Source organism: Phlebotomus papatasi, chromosome 2 (assembly GCF_024763615.1).
Source record: "Phlebotomus papatasi isolate M1 chromosome 2, Ppap_2.1, whole genome shotgun sequence".
Classification (NCBI taxonomy): Eukaryota; Metazoa; Arthropoda; class Insecta; order Diptera; family Psychodidae; genus Phlebotomus; species Phlebotomus papatasi.
This window is the reverse complement of record NC_077223.1, coordinates 60,637,426-60,657,408: the sequence shown is the minus strand read 5'-3', so window position 1 is coordinate 60,657,408 and position 19,983 is coordinate 60,637,426. Positions and strand designations below refer to the sequence as shown.

The 19,983-nt window shown below is 32.2% G+C and overlaps 2 protein-coding genes across 2 annotated transcripts; one reads left to right on the top strand and one right to left on the bottom strand.

Moving 5' to 3' along the window:
• The first annotated feature begins 2,652 nt into the window (after window positions 1-2,652).
• On the top strand, window positions 2,653-3,796 carry LOC129801964 (cytosolic Fe-S cluster assembly factor NUBP1 homolog). The gene has a single exon (XM_055847464.1). The coding sequence runs from the start codon at window positions 2,739-2,741 to the stop codon at window positions 3,681-3,683; it is 945 nt and encodes a 314-aa protein (XP_055703439.1). The 5' UTR covers window positions 2,653-2,738; the 3' UTR covers window positions 3,684-3,796.
• Window positions 3,779-16,538, bottom strand: LOC129801962 (dehydrogenase/reductase SDR family member on chromosome X). Its single transcript, XM_055847461.1, has 5 exons — window positions 15,880-16,538; window positions 10,669-10,862; window positions 4,549-4,830; window positions 4,082-4,488; window positions 3,779-4,023 (listed from the first exon to the last, which is right to left on the bottom strand). The coding sequence occupies exons 2-5, from the start codon at window positions 10,859-10,861 to the stop codon at window positions 3,829-3,831; spliced, it is 1,077 nt and encodes a 358-aa protein (XP_055703436.1). The 5' UTR covers window position 10,862; window positions 15,880-16,538; the 3' UTR covers window positions 3,779-3,828.
• Window positions 16,539-19,983: the final 3,445 nt, after the last annotated feature.

Here is a 19,983-nt window from a genome sequence, read left to right as displayed (position 1 = left end):
ATTTTTCTAACTGTGATTTATTTTTTTTATTTTTTTTTTATTTCTATTGAAATCGTAATCAGATTTTATATGGATGAATAGTTTTCCATAAACCTTGTGCCCATGCTGAGTTTCAGCTTTCTACCTTCTCTTAGAGAGGAGTAATAGTGGAAAAAGTCCTCATTTTGTATGGCGTCTGCTGGAAGGAGTGGCGGGGGAAACATATACATACACGGTTAAAGATCCTTCCATTGCCCTTGATCATATGCTAAGTTTCTGATCTCTACTTCTTTTCACAGAGGAGTTATAGTGGAAAAAATCATTATTTTGTATGGGGGCTACAAAAAGGAGTGGAGGGGGGAGGAGCCTATATACAAGGTTAAGGAATCTTTCATAAACCTTGATCCCATACCAAGTTTCAGATTTCTACTTCTTCTCTCAGAGGAAAGTTAAAATGAAAAAAGTCCACATTTTGTTTGGGGGCTACTGGAAGAAGGGGTGGGGGGAGGGTGTAGTATCCATGGATAAATAGTTTAAATCATGCATTGACTCCATACCAAATTTCATGAAGATCCCTTTAGCTGATGTTGAGTAATTCGATGTCAAAATAGTATTTTTTTTCGAAAGGATAAAGGCGTTTTTACAAGGACTCCCAGCGAATATCGTCCTGGATCTCGGTAGTTTTTCATCCTACACCATTACCTATAAAATGCTATAAAATGTGGTCGCCACATAGACCAACTCCCATACATTTTTGCCCAATGTCCTTTGGAACAGAATTTGTTGCACTCGGCTGTTTTGTTCCCACTGTCAGGAATAAATTGGTACATGTTTTTTATAACAATATTATTTCTACATCTGTAACATATTTGTTCCAAACATTTTCGGTGTCCGTAGACGAGGTAATTTTTGGAACCAAATTGTTACTCATATGGGGAATCTTTTTGTTCCCATTGTCGGGAACAAATTCGTGTAAAAGATTTCGTCTTACAGTTAAGGCCTATACTTCAGTCGTGATGGATTTCGGTGGCGAAAGTTCATAAGGAACATCAAATAAGAATCAACTTAAGAGTGTTTTATACAGACGCGTGCATGACGAAATGATATGCGAGTGCTGGCAGCAAGAGGGGCAGGGAATCTCAAATTAAAAAAGTGAAACCATGTAGCACAAAAATTGCCACAGATTTGGCGTCCTCTTCACTTCGGTGACGGGTGACTGAGTGTGAGAGGAGGGATACGCTTTTATACTAGACGAGCTATTTATTGGAACAAATTCATTACTAATATTGGGTATCTTTTTGTTCCTCCTACGAGGTACAAATTTGTTCCAAAAATTTTCGGTGACCGTGGACGAGCTACATATTGGAACAAAATAGGGTGGAAGGAACACCTATTGGCACTTTAAGAACTTTTGTGACTTTGCTCATTAATATTTTCTGTTGTTTTGAAAATTTTTGTTTTTAAAAAATTGAGGCTATTAGCTTATTTATTGGGCTATCGATCTGTACAATATTTTTCTCAAAATGCTTTAAAAATTAGGAAAAAAATTGGCTTTTGAGGATAAGCCAATCTTTTCAAACACTTTTTTGGCTTCATCGTTTCCCAGAGAGTATTCTTCAATTCAGCTATATTTTGCAAAAGAAAACAAACAATGAAGTATATCGAAATTTTCGCAGAAATATGTAGGTTCTAGGCAAAAATATCATTACACTTCACTAAAGAGACACTCACGAATCAATTTAATCAATTTTCCCCGTTCACAAATACTTTTTTTTTATTTTTCCACGTCTTTTTTAACAAAATTGAGAGAAGCACTGTTTTGATTTCTATAATTCTTCTTATTCTTCATAATGTGTCAAACTCATAGAAAAGTGGGCAAATTGAACGTGCTTAAAGGTCCCGAAGGCGATGAATTTTGAGTTTACCTTTAAGCACAATAATTAAATATATTTTAATACAATAAATTGATATAAGCCTTGTGTGACACTAAAATTTGGTTATTTTTTCACTCTCATGTAATAATTATACGTTCTTTTTATTGATAAAAACACGAAAAAAGGTATTTTCGTAGGAGCTTCTTCTTATAATTTTTCATAAGAATTGGTAAATTTCTTCACGTCGGAAAAAGAAATGGGTTAAACGGGTTAAACATTTCTCAATTTTCATAAAATCACGGAAAAGTTACAGGGAAAGATAGATCAAAGAAAAGCACGTCATATTACACGCATTGTATTAGGTACAAATAGTTTATTTAAAATAAATTTCAATATTTTCACGAGGCTGCCAATAGGGGTTCCCTGCCGAACAAGTGTTCCTTTCACCCTACGTAGTTTATACTATGTATATTACCGTACATGTATTTTTGGACGACAAGAAAGTACTCATCAAATACATTATACATGTGTAACTGTGTATCTTTCCTACACGAATAAGTCGTAAATACATTGTATGACGTGTATACTGTGTATTTTGGTCCCGCCGGGTTGTTCCATTTGAATTCCTTTTTAAACTACTGTAATATACAAAAACGCTAAAATTCTTAGCAATAAATGGAATAAAAATATCTAGCATAACTAATTATCTAATTATCTATCTATCTATCTATCTTAATCATCGGTTTGTTTTTTACAGTGTACTCACCTGATTTTTTCCGAAAAAGCTTCCTCCTTGGTGCAAAAAAGTGAGGTTATGAGTAATCTGAGTAATATTTTCATTGCTTTTTCTTGTATTTTCTGTTGTTCTGATAAATCTCTTGTAAAATGGAAGCACCACCTGAACATTGCCCTGGAGTAGAAAGTCAGGATGCTGGAAAAGCATCTGCATGTGCTGGCTGTCCAAATCAAAATCTCTGCTCCACCGGACAAGCTTCTGGAGCAAAGGATGCTTACTTGAGTGTAGTCACTGAACGTCTCCGGGAAGTCAAACACAAACTTCTGGTGCTCTCTGGGAAAGGAGGTGTAGGGAAGAGCACCTTGACATACTTACTGACCCGAACAATGGCTCATGCATGTCCGGAGAAAAACTTCAGTGTTCTGGACATTGACATCTGTGGACCATCCCAACCAAGAGTCTTTGGAGTTGCTGGAGAACAAGTTCATCAATCTGGATCTGGATGGTCTCCTGTGTTTGTGGATGAAAATCTATCTGTGATGTCTATTGGATTCTTGCTAGGCAGTCCAGATGATGCGATTATCTGGAGAGGTCCAAAGAAGAATGGCATGATAAAGCAGTTTTTGGGCGATGTGGATTGGGGAGAACTTGATTACTTGATCGTGGACACACCACCGGGAACTTCGGATGAGCATTTGAGCACAGTGTCCTTCCTGGAGAACTCTCGAGAGGGATTAGCTGCGATTGTCGTAACGACGCCTCAAGAATTGTCTCTTCTGGATGTCCGGAAGGAAATTAACTTCTGCCGAAAGCTGAAGATCCCTATTGTTGGTGTTGTGGAGAATATGGCAGGCTTTGTATGTCCATCCTGCACGAAACAATCAGTTATTTTCCCAGCGAAATCCGGAGGAGCCGAGAAGATGGCCCAAGACATGGAGATCCCATTCCTGGGACGCATTCCACTTGATCCTAAACTGGCTAAGTGTTGCGATCAAGGAAAGGATTTCCTGGCAGAACATCCAGAAAGTCCAGCAGTTCTGGCTTCATCCGAAATCACCAAGAAGATTTTTTCTTATTACGATGGAAGCTCCTGAAGATTCCAAAACACTTCCCAAATTAATCAGGAAAATATTCTTTAACCCACAGCCCCAGAAAATAAAATTTTTGTAAAGTATAAATGAAAATAAAGTTTTTGGAATAAAAAAAAGTATTTATTGTCCTCAAAGAATCCATCACAAGTTATTCTGGTCGGCCGAAATCCTCAATTTTCAGCATCTCCCGCGTGTAATCAAAGAGTTTCTCACATTCCTTCGCGTCCTTGGCCATTGGATGTGTCCTGTGGAGGCGACAGTTGCTGAGGTAGGATCCACCTTTGCCCTCCAATTTTGGAGAAATCGCTGCATATACTACTGTTCTCGATCCCTGTTCAGGATTCTGGAAGGAGAAACGGTGAATGAGACTTTTTTAAGATGTTTAAAGATTACCAAATTACCTTGAAGAGGGCTTTTTTGAACCAAGGAATGACTGTTGAGGATGTATGAACAAAGAGATCAGTATCAACGACGCCAGGATGAACAGCATGAACCTGGACTGGAAGCTGACGTGTACCAAAGAGGACTTGAAGGTGTTTGGTGAATAGGATTTGAGCCAGTTTTGATTGATTGTAGGCTGTTGCCCCATAGTAAGTCTTGGATCCGTGGAAGTTATCATAATCAATGTCACCCATCAGGTGCACGCAAGAGGACACATTCACAATCCTGGAATGCCTATCCTCTTCACCAGCTGCCACAATTTCCGGTAGCAGCAAATGTGTCAGCAAGAAATGTCCCAAGTAATTAATAGCCATCTGGCTTTCAAATCCATCGTCAGTGAGCGCAAAAGGAGCTGCCATGATTCCCGCTGAAATAAGTATACATGAGAATACTGAAGAATCGGTCAGGAAACAATCTAAGATCTCACCATTGTTGATCAAAATGTGAATCTTTCGATATTTCTTCTTAATGGCTGCAGCAAATTTCCTCACGGAGTCCATTGTTCCTACGTCCAGTTGCTCCAGGAATAGCTTCCCGGATGTCTTTTCTTCAGGGATCTCTTTGGCAATTGACTTCCTGGAGGATTCGACATTTCGGACGCCCAAGACTACAGTCATGTCGCAGTCAAGAAGCTTCTCAACGATCTTCAGACCAATACCACGATTGCCTCCAGTCATCACAACGACTCTTCCTGGCTGCTTAAAAAGTTCTGAAATTCAAGAGAACATTGACGGATTAGCAAAAGCAGAAAAAAATATTTATTTATTAAAAATAATATCATAATATTTATATGTAATTTGGAACTTTTAATATAGAATTTTTCAAAAATATTTTAAATACAATTGTGATTAAATTTACTGATTTACTCATCCGGCTTATACCGACTTCAGATTGGAGATTTAGCCTTAGTGTAATTATCAAAAAGTCTTGAAAGAATCTTAAGTTGATTTTTATTTGATGTTCCTTATGAACTTTCACCACCGAAATCCATCTCGACTGAAGTATAGGCCTTAACTGCAAGACGAAATCTTTTACAGGAATTTGTTCCCGACAATGGGAATAAAAACATTCCCCATATGAGTAACAATTTCGTTCCAAAAATTACCTCGTCTACGGACACCGAAAATTTTTGGAACAAAAATGTACCAATTTGTTCCTGACAGTGGGAACAAAACGGCCGAGTGCAACAAATTCTATTCCAATTTTCAGGAACAAATTTGTATAAAATGAAATCAACTCAAATTTGTAGACATTCCACCGTATCAAAACGGTTCAAAAAGAAAAGTCTAATAATATTGTAACTATATTTCGTAACAAAACTGTAAAGAAAACTTTTTGGAACAAACAAATATCTTCTCGAGGTTCGAGGTACAAATTGATAAAAAAAAAATTGTTACAAGGAAAACTTGTTCCATTTGGTCAGTGTCCAAAAGTTTTTACCGTGAGGGGAAAAGCTTTGAGGCTTCGCACATACTCTAGCTTCGAACACTTGATAATTTTCCCATATTCCTTTAATGAATCGGACTTATCTTTGGTATATTTTAATAGCTGGTTTAAAGTCACATATTTTCTGAAACAAAAAATAGATCAGATTCATTAAAGGAAGATGGGAAAATTATCAAGTTTTCGAAAGCCAGAGTGTGTGCGAAGCCTGGAAGCCTTCCCTTATGGGGGTTTCTTAATCCAGAAAAACCAAAGCTACTTAAATCAAAAGTATCTGAAAAATCATTATTATTAAAAAAAAATGTTACAGTTGATCTTAAGGCATATGAATAAACCTTATATCTAAAAATTAGCTTAGGATTCTTAAGATTAGCTTAGGAAATAAAATAAAAAAATATAAGCAAAAATATTAGTCTAAAATGCACAATTATTATTATAGGGATGGTAGTGCAGGTAGTAGTACAGAAAACAAAATACGTTTGATATCAAGCTTGGTAGAAAAAAATTAATAATACCACTTAATAATTTATTTAATAATACTGGAACCTTACGAAAAGCTCCTAAATCGTATAACCTATTAAAAAGTTCGTAAAACCTTGTATTTTTAGCATTTTTTTTATATTTTACAAATATTAGTTCATACATTTTTGTTTGTCTGGCAAACATTTGTGAACGAGTGACAAAATTTTACAAACATTTTTTTGTATGTTTACGAACATTTACAAACAAACATTTGTAAACGAACAGAAAATATCAATGTTTGTAAAAAAAAAAGTACAAATTTTTCGCAAGTTCCCAAAGGAATTCACAAACATTTACGTAAAATTTTACGAAATCTTTTTTTCTGCTTAGTGAATATATTCTACCGCGCCTAAAATGATATTTTTATCTTTTGGACCGTCTTTAAAAATATCTACTGCGACCTCATTAAATATTATTTTTAATCGACTTAGAGAATAATTCTAATTATCCTTTCTATTATTATTAGGTGAGACTCTTATTTTAGATAAGTCTCTTAAAAAAATAAATAATGCACTTTAATTCTGTTCACATAAAACAAGAAGAGAAATTGTTAAATTATTATTTAAACTTTGAATGAACTTGATTTCTTGCTATTGTCAATGAGGTAAATTTAATTCGACTTGTCAGAATATAAGTCGAACAACTCGATTTTTTTTACAAAAATCGTTTTATTCGCTTTCTGGATACTTCTTTATACCCTCTACCTGCCCTGTGAATATTATACTTGAAAGATAATTATTTTCAAAGTTATAGAGATTTTAAATCTAAAATACCCTACTCGCCCTACTCTGTAAAATCTCAGCTTCAAATCGCTCTTCTGTAATATTTGCCTACTGCGAGTTATTCGTTTCTTATTCTGAGCGATCGATATTCCTTTAATGAATTTGATTTGTATTCAGGAAATGTATGACTAAGACTAGCTATTAAAATACATTGCGATAGATAGGTCAAATTCATTAAAGTAATATGGGAAAAAATATAATATGTTCGAAGCTAGCGCCAAGCCTGAAAGCCTACTCCTAATTCTCATAAGGATTAAAATAGATTTTTATTGTCCAAAATTGACTTATTTAGTCACAAGAATCCATTTCTTTATTTAACAAAAATGTTTTTCTTGCTAACCAAATTTAATTAATTTACCAATTTAAATTATCATTGTTTAAAGTTATTAACCAAAATGATTTGCTTTAAACATTGAATAAAAAATCTTTTAATTTTTTTACTGATCATTTTTATCAAGATACCGTCCATTATGATGCAGCTACCTATTAAAAGGCAAAATATTTGGGAACATTTTCATTGAGGATGGTGCCTATTGCAAATTGTTCTTTTAGATTTTTGAAAATCAGTGAAATTGCTTATTAGAAACTTGAAAAATTCGAGAACTGGGTTAAATAAAACCTCTTATCTGTAGGGGAATTCTGTAACGATATGAGAATGTCATATGTCTAATTTTTGAAATAAAATCGGGAACGGGATAACATAAAGCCCAATAAGCATCGAACATTGCAAGGAGATTTATGAAGCTCCCAGTGACTAATGTGAATCTAATTTCCAATTAATTTATCCGAATTTACCACATAAAAATTTTAAAATTTCTCATATGACATTGTCATACTGTTATATAGAATTCCACTACTGAATAACGCTCACACAAAAATGTATTACAACGATTACAACCTTTCAACTAAAAAATGTGTAATTAACATGTACTGTACATATTCCTTTATTGCTTTTAAAAGAAGAATTTTAATTAATTGAATTGATCTAAATGAAATAGACCAAGAAATGAAATTAAAAAAAAAACATTTCGACTTGTCAGAATAAAAGTCGATTAAGTCGATTTTTTACAAAATTTGATTTTTTCTAGGCTACTCCTTCACACCCTTTACCTTCCCTGTGAATGTCATACCGGAAAGCTAATTTCCTAAGAGTTAAAAGGGTTTCAAATCTTAAAAATCCTTATTATAAAGCATGTAAAATCTTAGGTTGAAGTCCGAAAAAGTCATGAGTTTGGGAAAAATTTAAATTGAGATTGAGAAATGATTTCTAGGAATATTTTTGTTATTGGTTAAAATCTCAAATATATTCATGGAGCATTTGAACATTAAATATTTAGCCTAAAAGGATCATTATAAGAGTTTTTAGGAATGGAGGAAATGTTTATTATTATACTAAAAATTTTAAAAGTGATCTCCGAAGTCACTCAAAAATATTCAGGGCTCCTTCTATTACAAACAACAGCAAGTATTATATTTCAAACAGAATTACTAGAAAATTTATCACAAAATTTATATGGCCAAATTTTTGAACTTTTTTGAGCTGATTTTAGAATATTGACCACATCCTTTTTGACAAATTGTGCTCTTTTCGTTCGTGATAAAACCTTTTCTCTTTTAAAATATTTTTGGGAACTTTTATAGAACTTCTTATTTAAAGATTTATTTGAGTTGAGCATAAACTTTAAAATGATGTCAAATTAAATGCTGATATATATATATAGTCATAGGTTATACTCCATTTTTTATTAATTTTAAAATATTTTCACTATTAAACATCGAATATACATTTAAAATGTTATTCAAAAGAACGTTGATAAAATTATTTATTTCGCAAGTCTCGTAAGCATTAGAAATCTACTAAATTACAGTAGACTCTCTCATATTCGGGTATTTGGGACCGAAATGTCATCCGAATTAGAGAGAAATTCGGGCATCAAACTTTTTGAAATGCAACGATTTTTTGTTCATCTCCATACTTATATTCCTCTTATTAATTTTACTATGTTATCACACTTGCACTTTAAAATTTTAATATGATTCACATTAATTGTCGCTGGTGAGAGTCCAAATGTGTAATTTGTGTGTTTGAATCATTTTATATTCAAAATTTGATCTATTTGTTGATAAAAAGGTAGACTTGGCCCGCAAAATTTGATATAAATTGATTTATAGCATTAATGCGAAAAATTAATGCGATTTTCTCTTTAATTTTTTAATATGAAAAATATTTATGCTTTAGGTAAATTTAAACTTATTTTTGCAGGCCAAGTCCACTTCTTTATCAATAAATAGAAAAGCCCCAAATATTAAGTGACTCAAAGACACAAATAACATATTTGGACGCTCACAAGCGACAGTTAATGTGAATCACATTAAAATTTTAATGCGCAATTGTGATAACGCCGTTATATAGCCATTTTTATTGTAAATTTCATGGAAACCCTTCAATAAAGCAAAATCACATCACAACTAAGACAAACCATGGCAAAGTTGAGCAGATTTGCTTCATTCGAAAACTTGAAAAATATTGGTAAACTTTTTTCAACTTTAACTGCTGCCTGAATTAAAAAGTAGCCCGATCTTAATAGAGCCGAATTAGCGAGAGTCTACTGTATTAGACATTTTTTTTTTACAAAAATAACCCTAAAATTTTATTCAATGTGAATAGGTCATTCAATAGAGTAAATGGAAATAAAGTTTCAGCGTTTCAATTCCACGAATAAGAATCAAATCTACTACCGTTATTGTGAATTAGTATTCTTTATTCTTTTGTTTGGACAAACTTCAGATGCCGTCACGTTCCAATAAGAACTCGCACTTAGTCTTTCAATCGAAGACTCTCCGTTACCATGAAAAGTTTGTACAATTACTAATGGTTTTTTTTTATTAATTGCTAAAGAGATAATTTAGTTAGAGTAACATTAATCTATAGGAAAAAGCTAAGATTTTAAAATTCTCTTGAAAAATAATTATAATTCAATTATCGCTTGATAAACTGGACAAAAAATTTGGCGTTATGCAAATATTGTTGGATGTTATCACCTCGATTGCCTATTGAACATCAGCATGATTGATGTCGTTAGCTGATAAAGCGCACTATCATCTCGTAATTAGCAAATTGTTGAGCATCAAAGCTTTTCTGAATAGGAATTTGCATAAGTAAATTCTCACTGGCCACGCGATTTCCAGCCTTTTTTCACAGTCAACATCTCTCCGTTTGAGTGATTTGCAAATATTATTTCCTCAAGAGAAGAAACCTTGAAGAAGAAGACACTTCTCGCATTAATTCCATCTATATATTTCATTCGCACATTTCGAAACTATGAGTGCGGAAAAGCAAAGAAAAGAAAATCTATCTTATAGAGAAGTTGAGAGCAAAACTCTAGCTTTTTTGTTGTTGTGAAGACCATTAAAGTTGACTTTTTTTCTCTTAGTTACATTGTGATTCAAAAGATTTGGTGTATTTCTCGTTAGTCAAGGTGATCAAGATGATGGGGTGCATAAAAACTTGCTTAATATTTTAGGCCCTCAATCTTCAACCTCAGAGAGATGGTCATATATTTTGAGGTGCTATTTTTATCAATTTTATAATACCAAAAGAGATGCTATTTTCGCATCCAAATACCCCAAAAAACCTCATTATAAATTTGAAAGGGAAATTTCGGCAAAAGTTTTCACCTAATTGCAAATTGGAAATACTCTTTGGGAAGGTCACATGATTGACTAATCTACCTGGCTGGGATTTAAAATAAAGAAGTGCACTGTCTGGCTAGGAAAATGGAAAGTGAAAGTGCACTCACCAACGACGTTGTAGCGACTGTTGAGTCTGTCTTCAGCAAGACCTCGGATTCCGTGGTACTGGAACCAGGCCTCAGTTAAGAACTCATCCCAATTCTTGGGCATTTCTTTGCTGGATTTCATGAAGTAGAGCAGTGCCAAGGACACGCCAGCCACTACAATTGGGCCAACGTACACCACCAGGAAGAAAAGCATTCTGTAGGAAGAAAATAAGGGATTAATCACAAGCATCACAAGTTAATTTTGAGCTTTTAGTTCCTGTTTCTAGCCAATCAGAGGACGCTATAAGACCCTAAATATTTTAAGTGAGTAAATATTAATGGCACTACGGAAATGAAAGTTTTTCTCATTTAATGAATCTGACTTAATTTTTTTCAGAAAATGTGTGATTTAGTTCAAGTTATTAAAATATATTGCCATAAGTCAGATTCATTAAAGGGATATGGAAAAAAATAAGGAGTGTTCGAAACCTGGGTATGTGCGAAGCCTGAAAGATTTCCCCTAGTAAAAAAATAAAATTGGAAGCGATATTGAGAAAAGGAGTTGCGGGTGTTAGAAATCATCCCCACAAATCTGAGATCAATCTTTAAGCGTTAAATCATTAAAAATCGGTCATTAAAGTTTATTTTATATTCCCCGAGAAAGATCTTTAATTTTAAAGTCTCAAATATGACAAACTTAATAAATAATTAATGAAATTCTGCTAGAATAGAAATGTCAGTTTATGTTTGTTATAATTTTTAATCTAGCCGAAAAAAAATTTTAAACCATCAAATGAAGATAATTTCGAGGCAATATTGGAATAGATGAAGCGTCTTTAGCCCCATAATTCAGAAAAGTAAGGGAAGGCTTTTAGGCGTCGCACATAGGGGAAAGTGCCCATGCTTCATACGATTCAAGCTTAATAATAACTATTTTTTTCCTACGTTAATCAATAGTTATGACATATCGCAATATATTTCAATACAGTCGAGTTCCTCAAATTTGAACGACGATTGAGTTCAATATGTAAAATTTGAGGTTATGTGAAGAAAGTTTTGCGAGTAGTGCCATTTTTCTCTGATGTTTCCTCAATATTATCGTATTATATTAACTTCCGCAACCAATTCCATGTATTTCACAATAAATTACATTGATATATTCTCTAAAGTTGTTTATCTTAATTTAGGGAAAGTAAATTTCACATGAATTCCGTTATGTTTTTGAAAATATTGTTCAAATTTGAGGAGTGAGAAATGTCATCTATACCCCCCAAATGTTCAAATTTGGGGAACTCTACTGTAGCTGGTGCTAAGCCTCACATTTCCTAAAAAAAAATTAGGATCCTAGCTCTTTTTTCCTAGTTTCAGGAAGCAAAAATCAAAAATAGGTCCAAAACTGTAATTTCTATATATGATATTTCATAAGTTTTTATTTTAAATTAATGTTGCTGTTCAGAAAAACTACTATCATAGGCACATAGAGGGTTCATCAGTACTAATATTTATGTAAAAATATTTTTACTTGGGGACCCTGTTTTTGAGGGTGGTGCCAAATTCATAAATTCTATCTGTGTCCATCCCATATTTTAAGAAGGGTTCATGAATGATAATTTTAATGTGGCAACTCTATCATTAGATGTGATTCTTTCATAATTACACCTATTGTAATCCGCTAATTTTATCGACAATTGACATAACCTTCAACCCTGTTGCCTGAATTTTAAGATTGCAGAGTGACATTTTCATGGACTCAAAGTGAAAAAATGGTATTTGCTAGCACCCTAATGTCATAAAAACATGACTTAGAAAAATTACATAAAAGTGATTTTAAAACTAATAACCAGTCGTACAAACGATTTAAGCAGATAGATTAGAGTTTCGTCTAAATATTGATGTGCAATTTTTTGTATCCGGTGAAATTTTTGCAGTGAAAATAGGCCTCCGAATTGTCGAATCAATTATTATACAGGAAGGCCCCGGACCCAACTTGTATAAAAATCGCCACTGAATTTCCATTTTCTTCTTGAAGAAAATCTAAGGATTTCCAGGAACTATTTGAGGTTGAATTATGAACCTATTAAGTGAGACATTTTTTTGTCATAGTGCAAGAATCGCTTCGGTTTGTGTGTTTATCAGAAAATAATCACAAACCTTGGACATCATTTTACAGTATCAAGCATGGGCACTTTCCTCTGCTCTGGTTTTCAAGATTTTATAATTTTCCAATATTTTTTTTTTAGTGAATCTAACTTATCTTTTCTTTTAATAGCTAGTTTAAAGTCATGCATTTTCTAAAAAAAAATATACCAGTAGGGGAATTTTGTAACAGTATGACAATGTCACATGACAAATTTAAATATTTTAATGCGGTAAATTCGGAAAAATTAATCGAAAACCATAATCACATAAGTTACTGAGAGCTTCAGGGAGCCTCTTGTAATGGCCATTTGATGCTCACTGAGTTATAATGTTAATCTGTGCCCGATTCTCCTACAGATTTATTAAAGAAGATGGGAAAATTATGAAGTGTTGAAAGCCAGTGTGTGCGAAGTCTGAAAGCCTTCCCTTTTAATATCCCCTTCAGATCTTTAATTTTGCCATTAAATATTTAACTTAAATATTTAGGATTCTTTATCTGAGAGTTGTGAAGCATATTAGGATAAAATTTAGAATTCCGATGAACGCGGCATTTCAGACAAATCAATTGGTATTCTGAAAAAAGGTTTTGTCAAATTGACAAAAAAGTTTGTAAGAATATGAGTGTATTCTTCCATACAAAATGTAGAAAAGTTTCGTCAAGTCGGCAGGCAACTAGATCTTCTTAAAAGTTTGTCAAAAGAAGGTTTTTTTCATATAATATGTAAGAAAAATTGTTATCAATTTGGTAAACAATATCCTTCTTAGAAACAAGATCCATTTGTCTGCCTAAAAAACCTTTTTTTACAGTATGTTCGGACTTTGATAATCTAATTAATAATTTAACTTAATTATGCAATTAGGATACTTTGAAGATTATTTAATTGATTTTTTCGAAACCTTAAAAGATTTGTCCGAACTTTAAATTTATTTGTCCGGAATATCATGCTGTCCGAAATTCCAAATTTTACTCTATATTAAAATTATAGCAAAATTCTATAAATTTAGCGACGAAAACACTTTTACATCTTCCTCGAATGAAAGGTTCTATGACCGAGCTCAACATTGTTCAACGATCAAAGGGATAATTTTGAACGATTAAAAAAAACTGTTTATAATTATATACTCTAAAATGAAGTTTGTACAAAAATAGTTATTACATAAATTAATATTCAATAACATTTTAAAAAGTCTTCTTGATTAACTTTGAAACTGAAAAAAAACTATTTAACTCTTTAAGGACGAGATGATCAAAAATTGGAAGTCAGTAAAAATCACTTTTTCTGACTTCTTAGAACAGAACACAATTTTAAAAGCCCGTAGAAAAAAATTTGGAACATCGGTGTTCCAATCGTCCTCAAAGGATTAAAGATATTTAGGGGAGGCCGGGGTAGAATTAGCCGCGCATGTTATTAGACAATGCATTGGGATGTTATAGCCTGCTTTAGAAGGAATATTGAGGAAACCACTACTTATTCGAAGTAAACACATCCCTTTTCATTGAAATATTTTTCAGCCTAGTACAAACATTTTTTGTACAAATTATACGCAATGAAAAATTTCATTTGCTGGGTAATTCTACCCTGGTCTCCCCTATTGCGTTCTTATGTAAAATTAAACTTCATTAACCTTTATATTTATGTCTTTTAAATCTATAATTTTGATACTAAATAAATTGATTAAAATCTTTGAGCTTTCTTTGTATCAGAATTGAGAAATTAATCGTAGAATTAAAATTAGGTTTTTAAAATCGTTTATGGGATCTAAAGCTAAAAGATTTATCTCAGATTAAAAAAAAATAAATTTTCGAACTTTTCTTTTCAAGGGAAATGTGAGTTCCGTGCAAAGTAAGTGAGTTAAATATTTATTTTGTATGTTTTTTTCATTAATTTTTTAGTCTTTTATTTGCAGTATATTATCGTAATAAATTTTACACTCGTCATTGAAAAGAAATTAACACTTTTTTTTATTGTAATTCTCACAATTCACTAACTTGGTGTCATAGATTACTGAACCGTTAATTACTTTAAATGGCACTTAAAGCATTGATTGCAAAATTGAAGATTACAAAACATAAAAGTGCAGTGGAATTTATGTGAAACGGAAAAATAATTAGCTTATTCACATGTTGAACTTGAAAGAAAAGAAGTACAAAAAAACAACAATAAAAATTACAGAACAAAGAGTATAAATAAAATTGTTTACTTGAATCTCTAATTATGGCCTTTATCATAGAAGATATCCACTTTATGAATATTTATTAAACAAAAATATACCAAAATTATTTTATTTTTTCATTAAAAAAATAAAATGATATCTAACTTGGGTAAATGACTAACTAATGACATTATAACTTTAAATTGCAAAAAAAAAAGAAGTTGACTTCTTAGTTAACTTGGTTCTTTTCAATATTCATTGAATATCACTAGTTTTAAATATTTTACTTTGAAACTTTTTTTTTATAAACAACGATAAAGAAATGGTTTTAACAACCGTTTAAAACTTTTGAACAAAAACACGAAATGAGGGGAAATAACGAAAAACTCTTATTCTTATTATAATTATTATAATAAGAATACTCTTATTATAATGCTTTAAAAAGAAGAAAAAATACATTTATAATAAAATACTTTTCAACACATGCATTGCACACTTATCAGTGTGTACATATTTAAACAAATTAAAGACGTTTTGATGTACGCTAAAATATAACCACTTCAGCAACAACCTTTTTTCATTATCATCAAATCCGAGTTTTAATGACATTTTCTATCGTCTTGGAATTCAAGATTGAGGTTTTTCGTTTTATTGAAAAAATTAGTGAATGCGAACAGTTTTATCGTTTAACTGAAGTTTTCAAGAATTTTACGGTTGGATTTTATGTTCATTAATAAAACCACATCGTAGCATCTTTAATATCACACACAATATTTTGTATACCACAAAAAACACATTAATCTTCAATCTACACGATGTGCAACTCAGTAAAGGTCACGGAGTGAAAATTGAGAAATCTCTCGCTAATCATTTTAGCAGTTTCATCAGTTTTCAGTATTCTTTACTTGGAGTTTTCGTTTTTAATAAAGAGCCACTCACTTGGACGGATCCTGCAGTAGTGTGAAGATTTGAGCAATTCCTGTTTTTCTAAAATTTACTCTTGATTTGTGGCCACGTCCCAAGAGAAAACCAAACGCACCTCACTCAAGACTTTCTTCAGCGGCTGGAAACGCGATGCAGTCTCATGGAGAGCTGGGAAGCAACTGAAGGCGCTGAAGAAGTGGAGGTGGAAGTCTTGGTTGAGACTGGAAATATTGAGACATCCACAAGCATTTCAAAACGTCTCACGTCGAGATGGTCAATGCTCGACGAACCATTCGCGAACACTTTATGTTGGTCATGTTGGTATTTTCGGATCCTTCGGCCGGTGATAGAAACTCAAATTCATGGAGACAATCGATCATTTGAGCAATTTTGAGACAAAATGTAAATTCTTTATCTTTTTACACTTTTTCATTTTTATCGCGATTTTGGCGTGATGACTTTTTTCAGGAAAAAAAACACCCACAAACAGGCAATTAAAGCGCCATATCTTAATATCGTTTGCAAATCCGGCTGGAAATACCATATCTAGATTTCAGACGAGCATACAGACCCATAATTTATTGCAAGATTTTTAGTTTAGCGACAAAAGATTGCGAATTAAGTGGGGAAAAAAGTTGCAAAATGTTTTGGAAGACATTGAATGTTTCAGAGATATTTTATTTCTCCTATAAGTTGCTGTTTTTAATAAAAACTTTTGGAATTTTCACAATGTTTGAGATTTAATTCTTCTTTACTTTTACAGACTGATATAATATTCCAGCAGTTTTTTAATACATGTTGTAAAAATTTAATAGTTCAACAGGCAACTCGTACTAAATTTATTAGTGCATCAATAAAACTTTTTATTTGGTTTCAAAGATTTCAAATATTTCTATTTCTCTTTAGAGAAATGAAAGGATAGAGTAAGACATTAATTGTCCGATTCTCAATATAAAATTGTGGCAAAGCATTCCATCTATGGGCAATGCTCGAATTCGTGACTTAGATGCTGTATACCTCAAAAGTATTTTTTCATCATTTACCGCTTAATAGTTCTTAACCGTTTTGAACCGATTTACAAATAAGTGAAACGATCACTCAAAATAAATTGGAAGTAATGTAATTGAATTTCAAATAAAAATTACTTATAAGTTTATAACAACCAGTTTATTATTATTTTATTTATAATTATTTTATTCTAGGGAGTCTAACATGGCTTAATTCGGTTGAGACACAAGCTGTCTTTTAACTTTAATCTTGAAAAACCCAAACCGTAATTTAAATTGAATTGAATTGATTTCATCTCATTCTTTATTTTAACCACTCCCCCTTATGCGTCCACCGGCGTCTCAGCGTTAATTCCGCAGTAAGAAGAATTTAGTATGGACCCAGATGGCCCAGATAGACTCAAGCTGATCCTCAAGAATAATAGCCTGTAAAATTTGGATGTAAAAATTTACCCCAAACTGCCATACACCGAGGGCTTAGAATAATCGATTTTGGGAGTCCTTTGCATAAATTTCTTATACCTAATTCTTTACTGCCGAATTTAACATGCTAAATATTTGCGAGGATCAGCTCGAGTTTATTTGGTCCCTAAAGCCAATTAAATATTGCAGAATTTTCGGAATCGTGACTATTATCACGTTTGTTAGAGGAAACCAACACCACTTTCCATTACCACGCATGCAATGATTGGAAATGATATTATCAATCATTGGTATATCTAGGGGAAAGTACTCTCCCTTCGAACGTTCATGCCTTCGAATAATGTGAATTTATTTTATTTTTCCTAAGAGTCTTACACATAATTATCACGTAATTATAAATATTCGATGACAAGCTAACTAATATTTAATAGAAATGTGTAAGTTTCTTAGAAAAAATAAAAGAAAATTCACATTATTCGAAGGCATGAACGTTCGAAGGGAGAGTACTTTCCCCTACTATAATTGCTTATTGCTATGTAAATACTTTGATAATGATTGCTTATTAATCATTCATGTTTTCTTCCTTTTTTTCGATGAGATAAGTCTACAATAGCCGTATCACAAGTCGTTTTGAAACGAATTATAGAATTGAAAAAGAAATAATATTATATTAATTGTGTTTAAGACGTTTAAGATTATTTTTACAAGTTCTACAATTTATCCGAGAATAAAAAGAATCATTTGACAAAAGTTTCCGAGAAAAGAGTACTAACACATTATAGAGACAGGACGATAATCGTTGTAAGAATAAAATTAAAATAATTATTTGTTTAGGAGATATCGACTTATTAATGGACTTTCTGACACTCAGAAGTATAGACATCTCACCTTTTAGCTTTTCTAGTCCCTCAAAAAACAAAGCAAATTTTGAGTAAAAACTTAAATTACCACTTATGATTAATATTGTCGTGTTTGGTATTTTAAGACCTTTCAAAATAATCTAATCTTGACTTGTTTTGATTAATATTATAAATAACTTGTGCTTTAGATTTTTTCTCGAAAAATATAATCGAAGAAGACGAATTTTTTGGTTACGTATTTTATCTTAAAACATTCGATAAAATAAAAAAAACGTAAAAGCCGTTGATTTTGGAAAATAAAGAGAAAAAAACAACATCTTTACGGAACCATGGGCTTATGATAGTCCCAGAAGACCGGAAACTATTATGTGCATCTTTTACAATTTATGAAGACAGCATACAAACTGAAGAATAGACAAAGCTTCACATAATTTATTTAAAAAAAAATTAGAACTCCACACTTTAGTCAAAATCATTTTGGTGGTGAGGAAGACGACAATAATCAGTGAATTATTATAAACTTTCTTTTTGAGTACAAGAAATAAAAATACATAAGAATTTGTATTGAAAACATTAATACACTGCTGGCAATAATCATAGCTCCACTTTTTCATACTGGAAAAACTTTGAAAAACAAATTAGAAAAAAAATAAAAAAAATCATTTGAAGATATTATCAAACCAATATGAAAAATTGCCATTTGAATTAGATCCCTTTAGAACTGTGAGTACTGTTATAGAACCTTTATCAAAATGACGATTTTCGGGTGGCAATAATTATAGCTCCACTCAATAAATTTGTCTCCGGTGTATTTATATTCAATCAGTAAAGGTTAGTATCTTTTAGTAATTTAATTAATAATTTTATTAACCTAATTATAATCATTTTTATAAAGTTCTTCTGCTGAAATTTTGTAAGGAAAATGTGTAATGAATCTTGATTTTTTGAAATTAAGCGCCGTTTTGGCTTAATATGACTACCATCGCATATTTTAGGACCGGAGATATAAATTTTTGAATTTTACAAAACCGAAAAACTTAAGCATATTTAAAAAAATCTAGACAAGATCCGGACAAACGGATTTCAGATTGGAGATCCTTAATTAAATGACCATCTAACAAGTTTTGGCACTCTTGACACCCACGAAAAGGTAAATTTTGACGCATAGTATAATTATTGTAGGGGGAGGTGGGGCTATTTTGAGCTGTGGGGCTGTATTGATATATGATTTTTTCGCATATTTCTAAAGAAAGCAGTGCCTTGCAATTATTTTATTCAGATCCACAATTGTTTTGTCTATATATCTAAATTTTATTACGTTAAAGCCCAGTTTCTTTTAGAAGCATCCGAAGAAATCGTATATCAATGTAGTCACACAGCTCAAATTAGCCTCACCTCACCTCACCCTAACTGTAACTGAGCAGGGATTTTTCCACAGCTTTGTCCTGGAGATTGGTCTCGACGCTAAGACGGCGATGGCCGCACTGGGAGTGGGTTAGGAGAAAGTGATAAAATAAATATTATTCTATTTTGTTGTTTTAAATTATATACTACCATACTTATTTTACATTCTGTAAAATGTGCAAAACATTTTATGAGCTAATAATGTTGGCTTGAATGATCTCAATTTATTGTTGTTTCTGTCAGGTTAATGATTTTATACCGGCTCAGTTTGAATTAGGATGAAGTAACCACTTTTCGTTAATTATTTTAAAGTAATTTTTGAGTAAATAAGAAATCTCATTAGATTAGAGCACACGAATTCATAAAATTAGTACACTGAGAAAAAAACGGGGGTGCGATTAACTTTTTTTCCTCATAACTTTGAC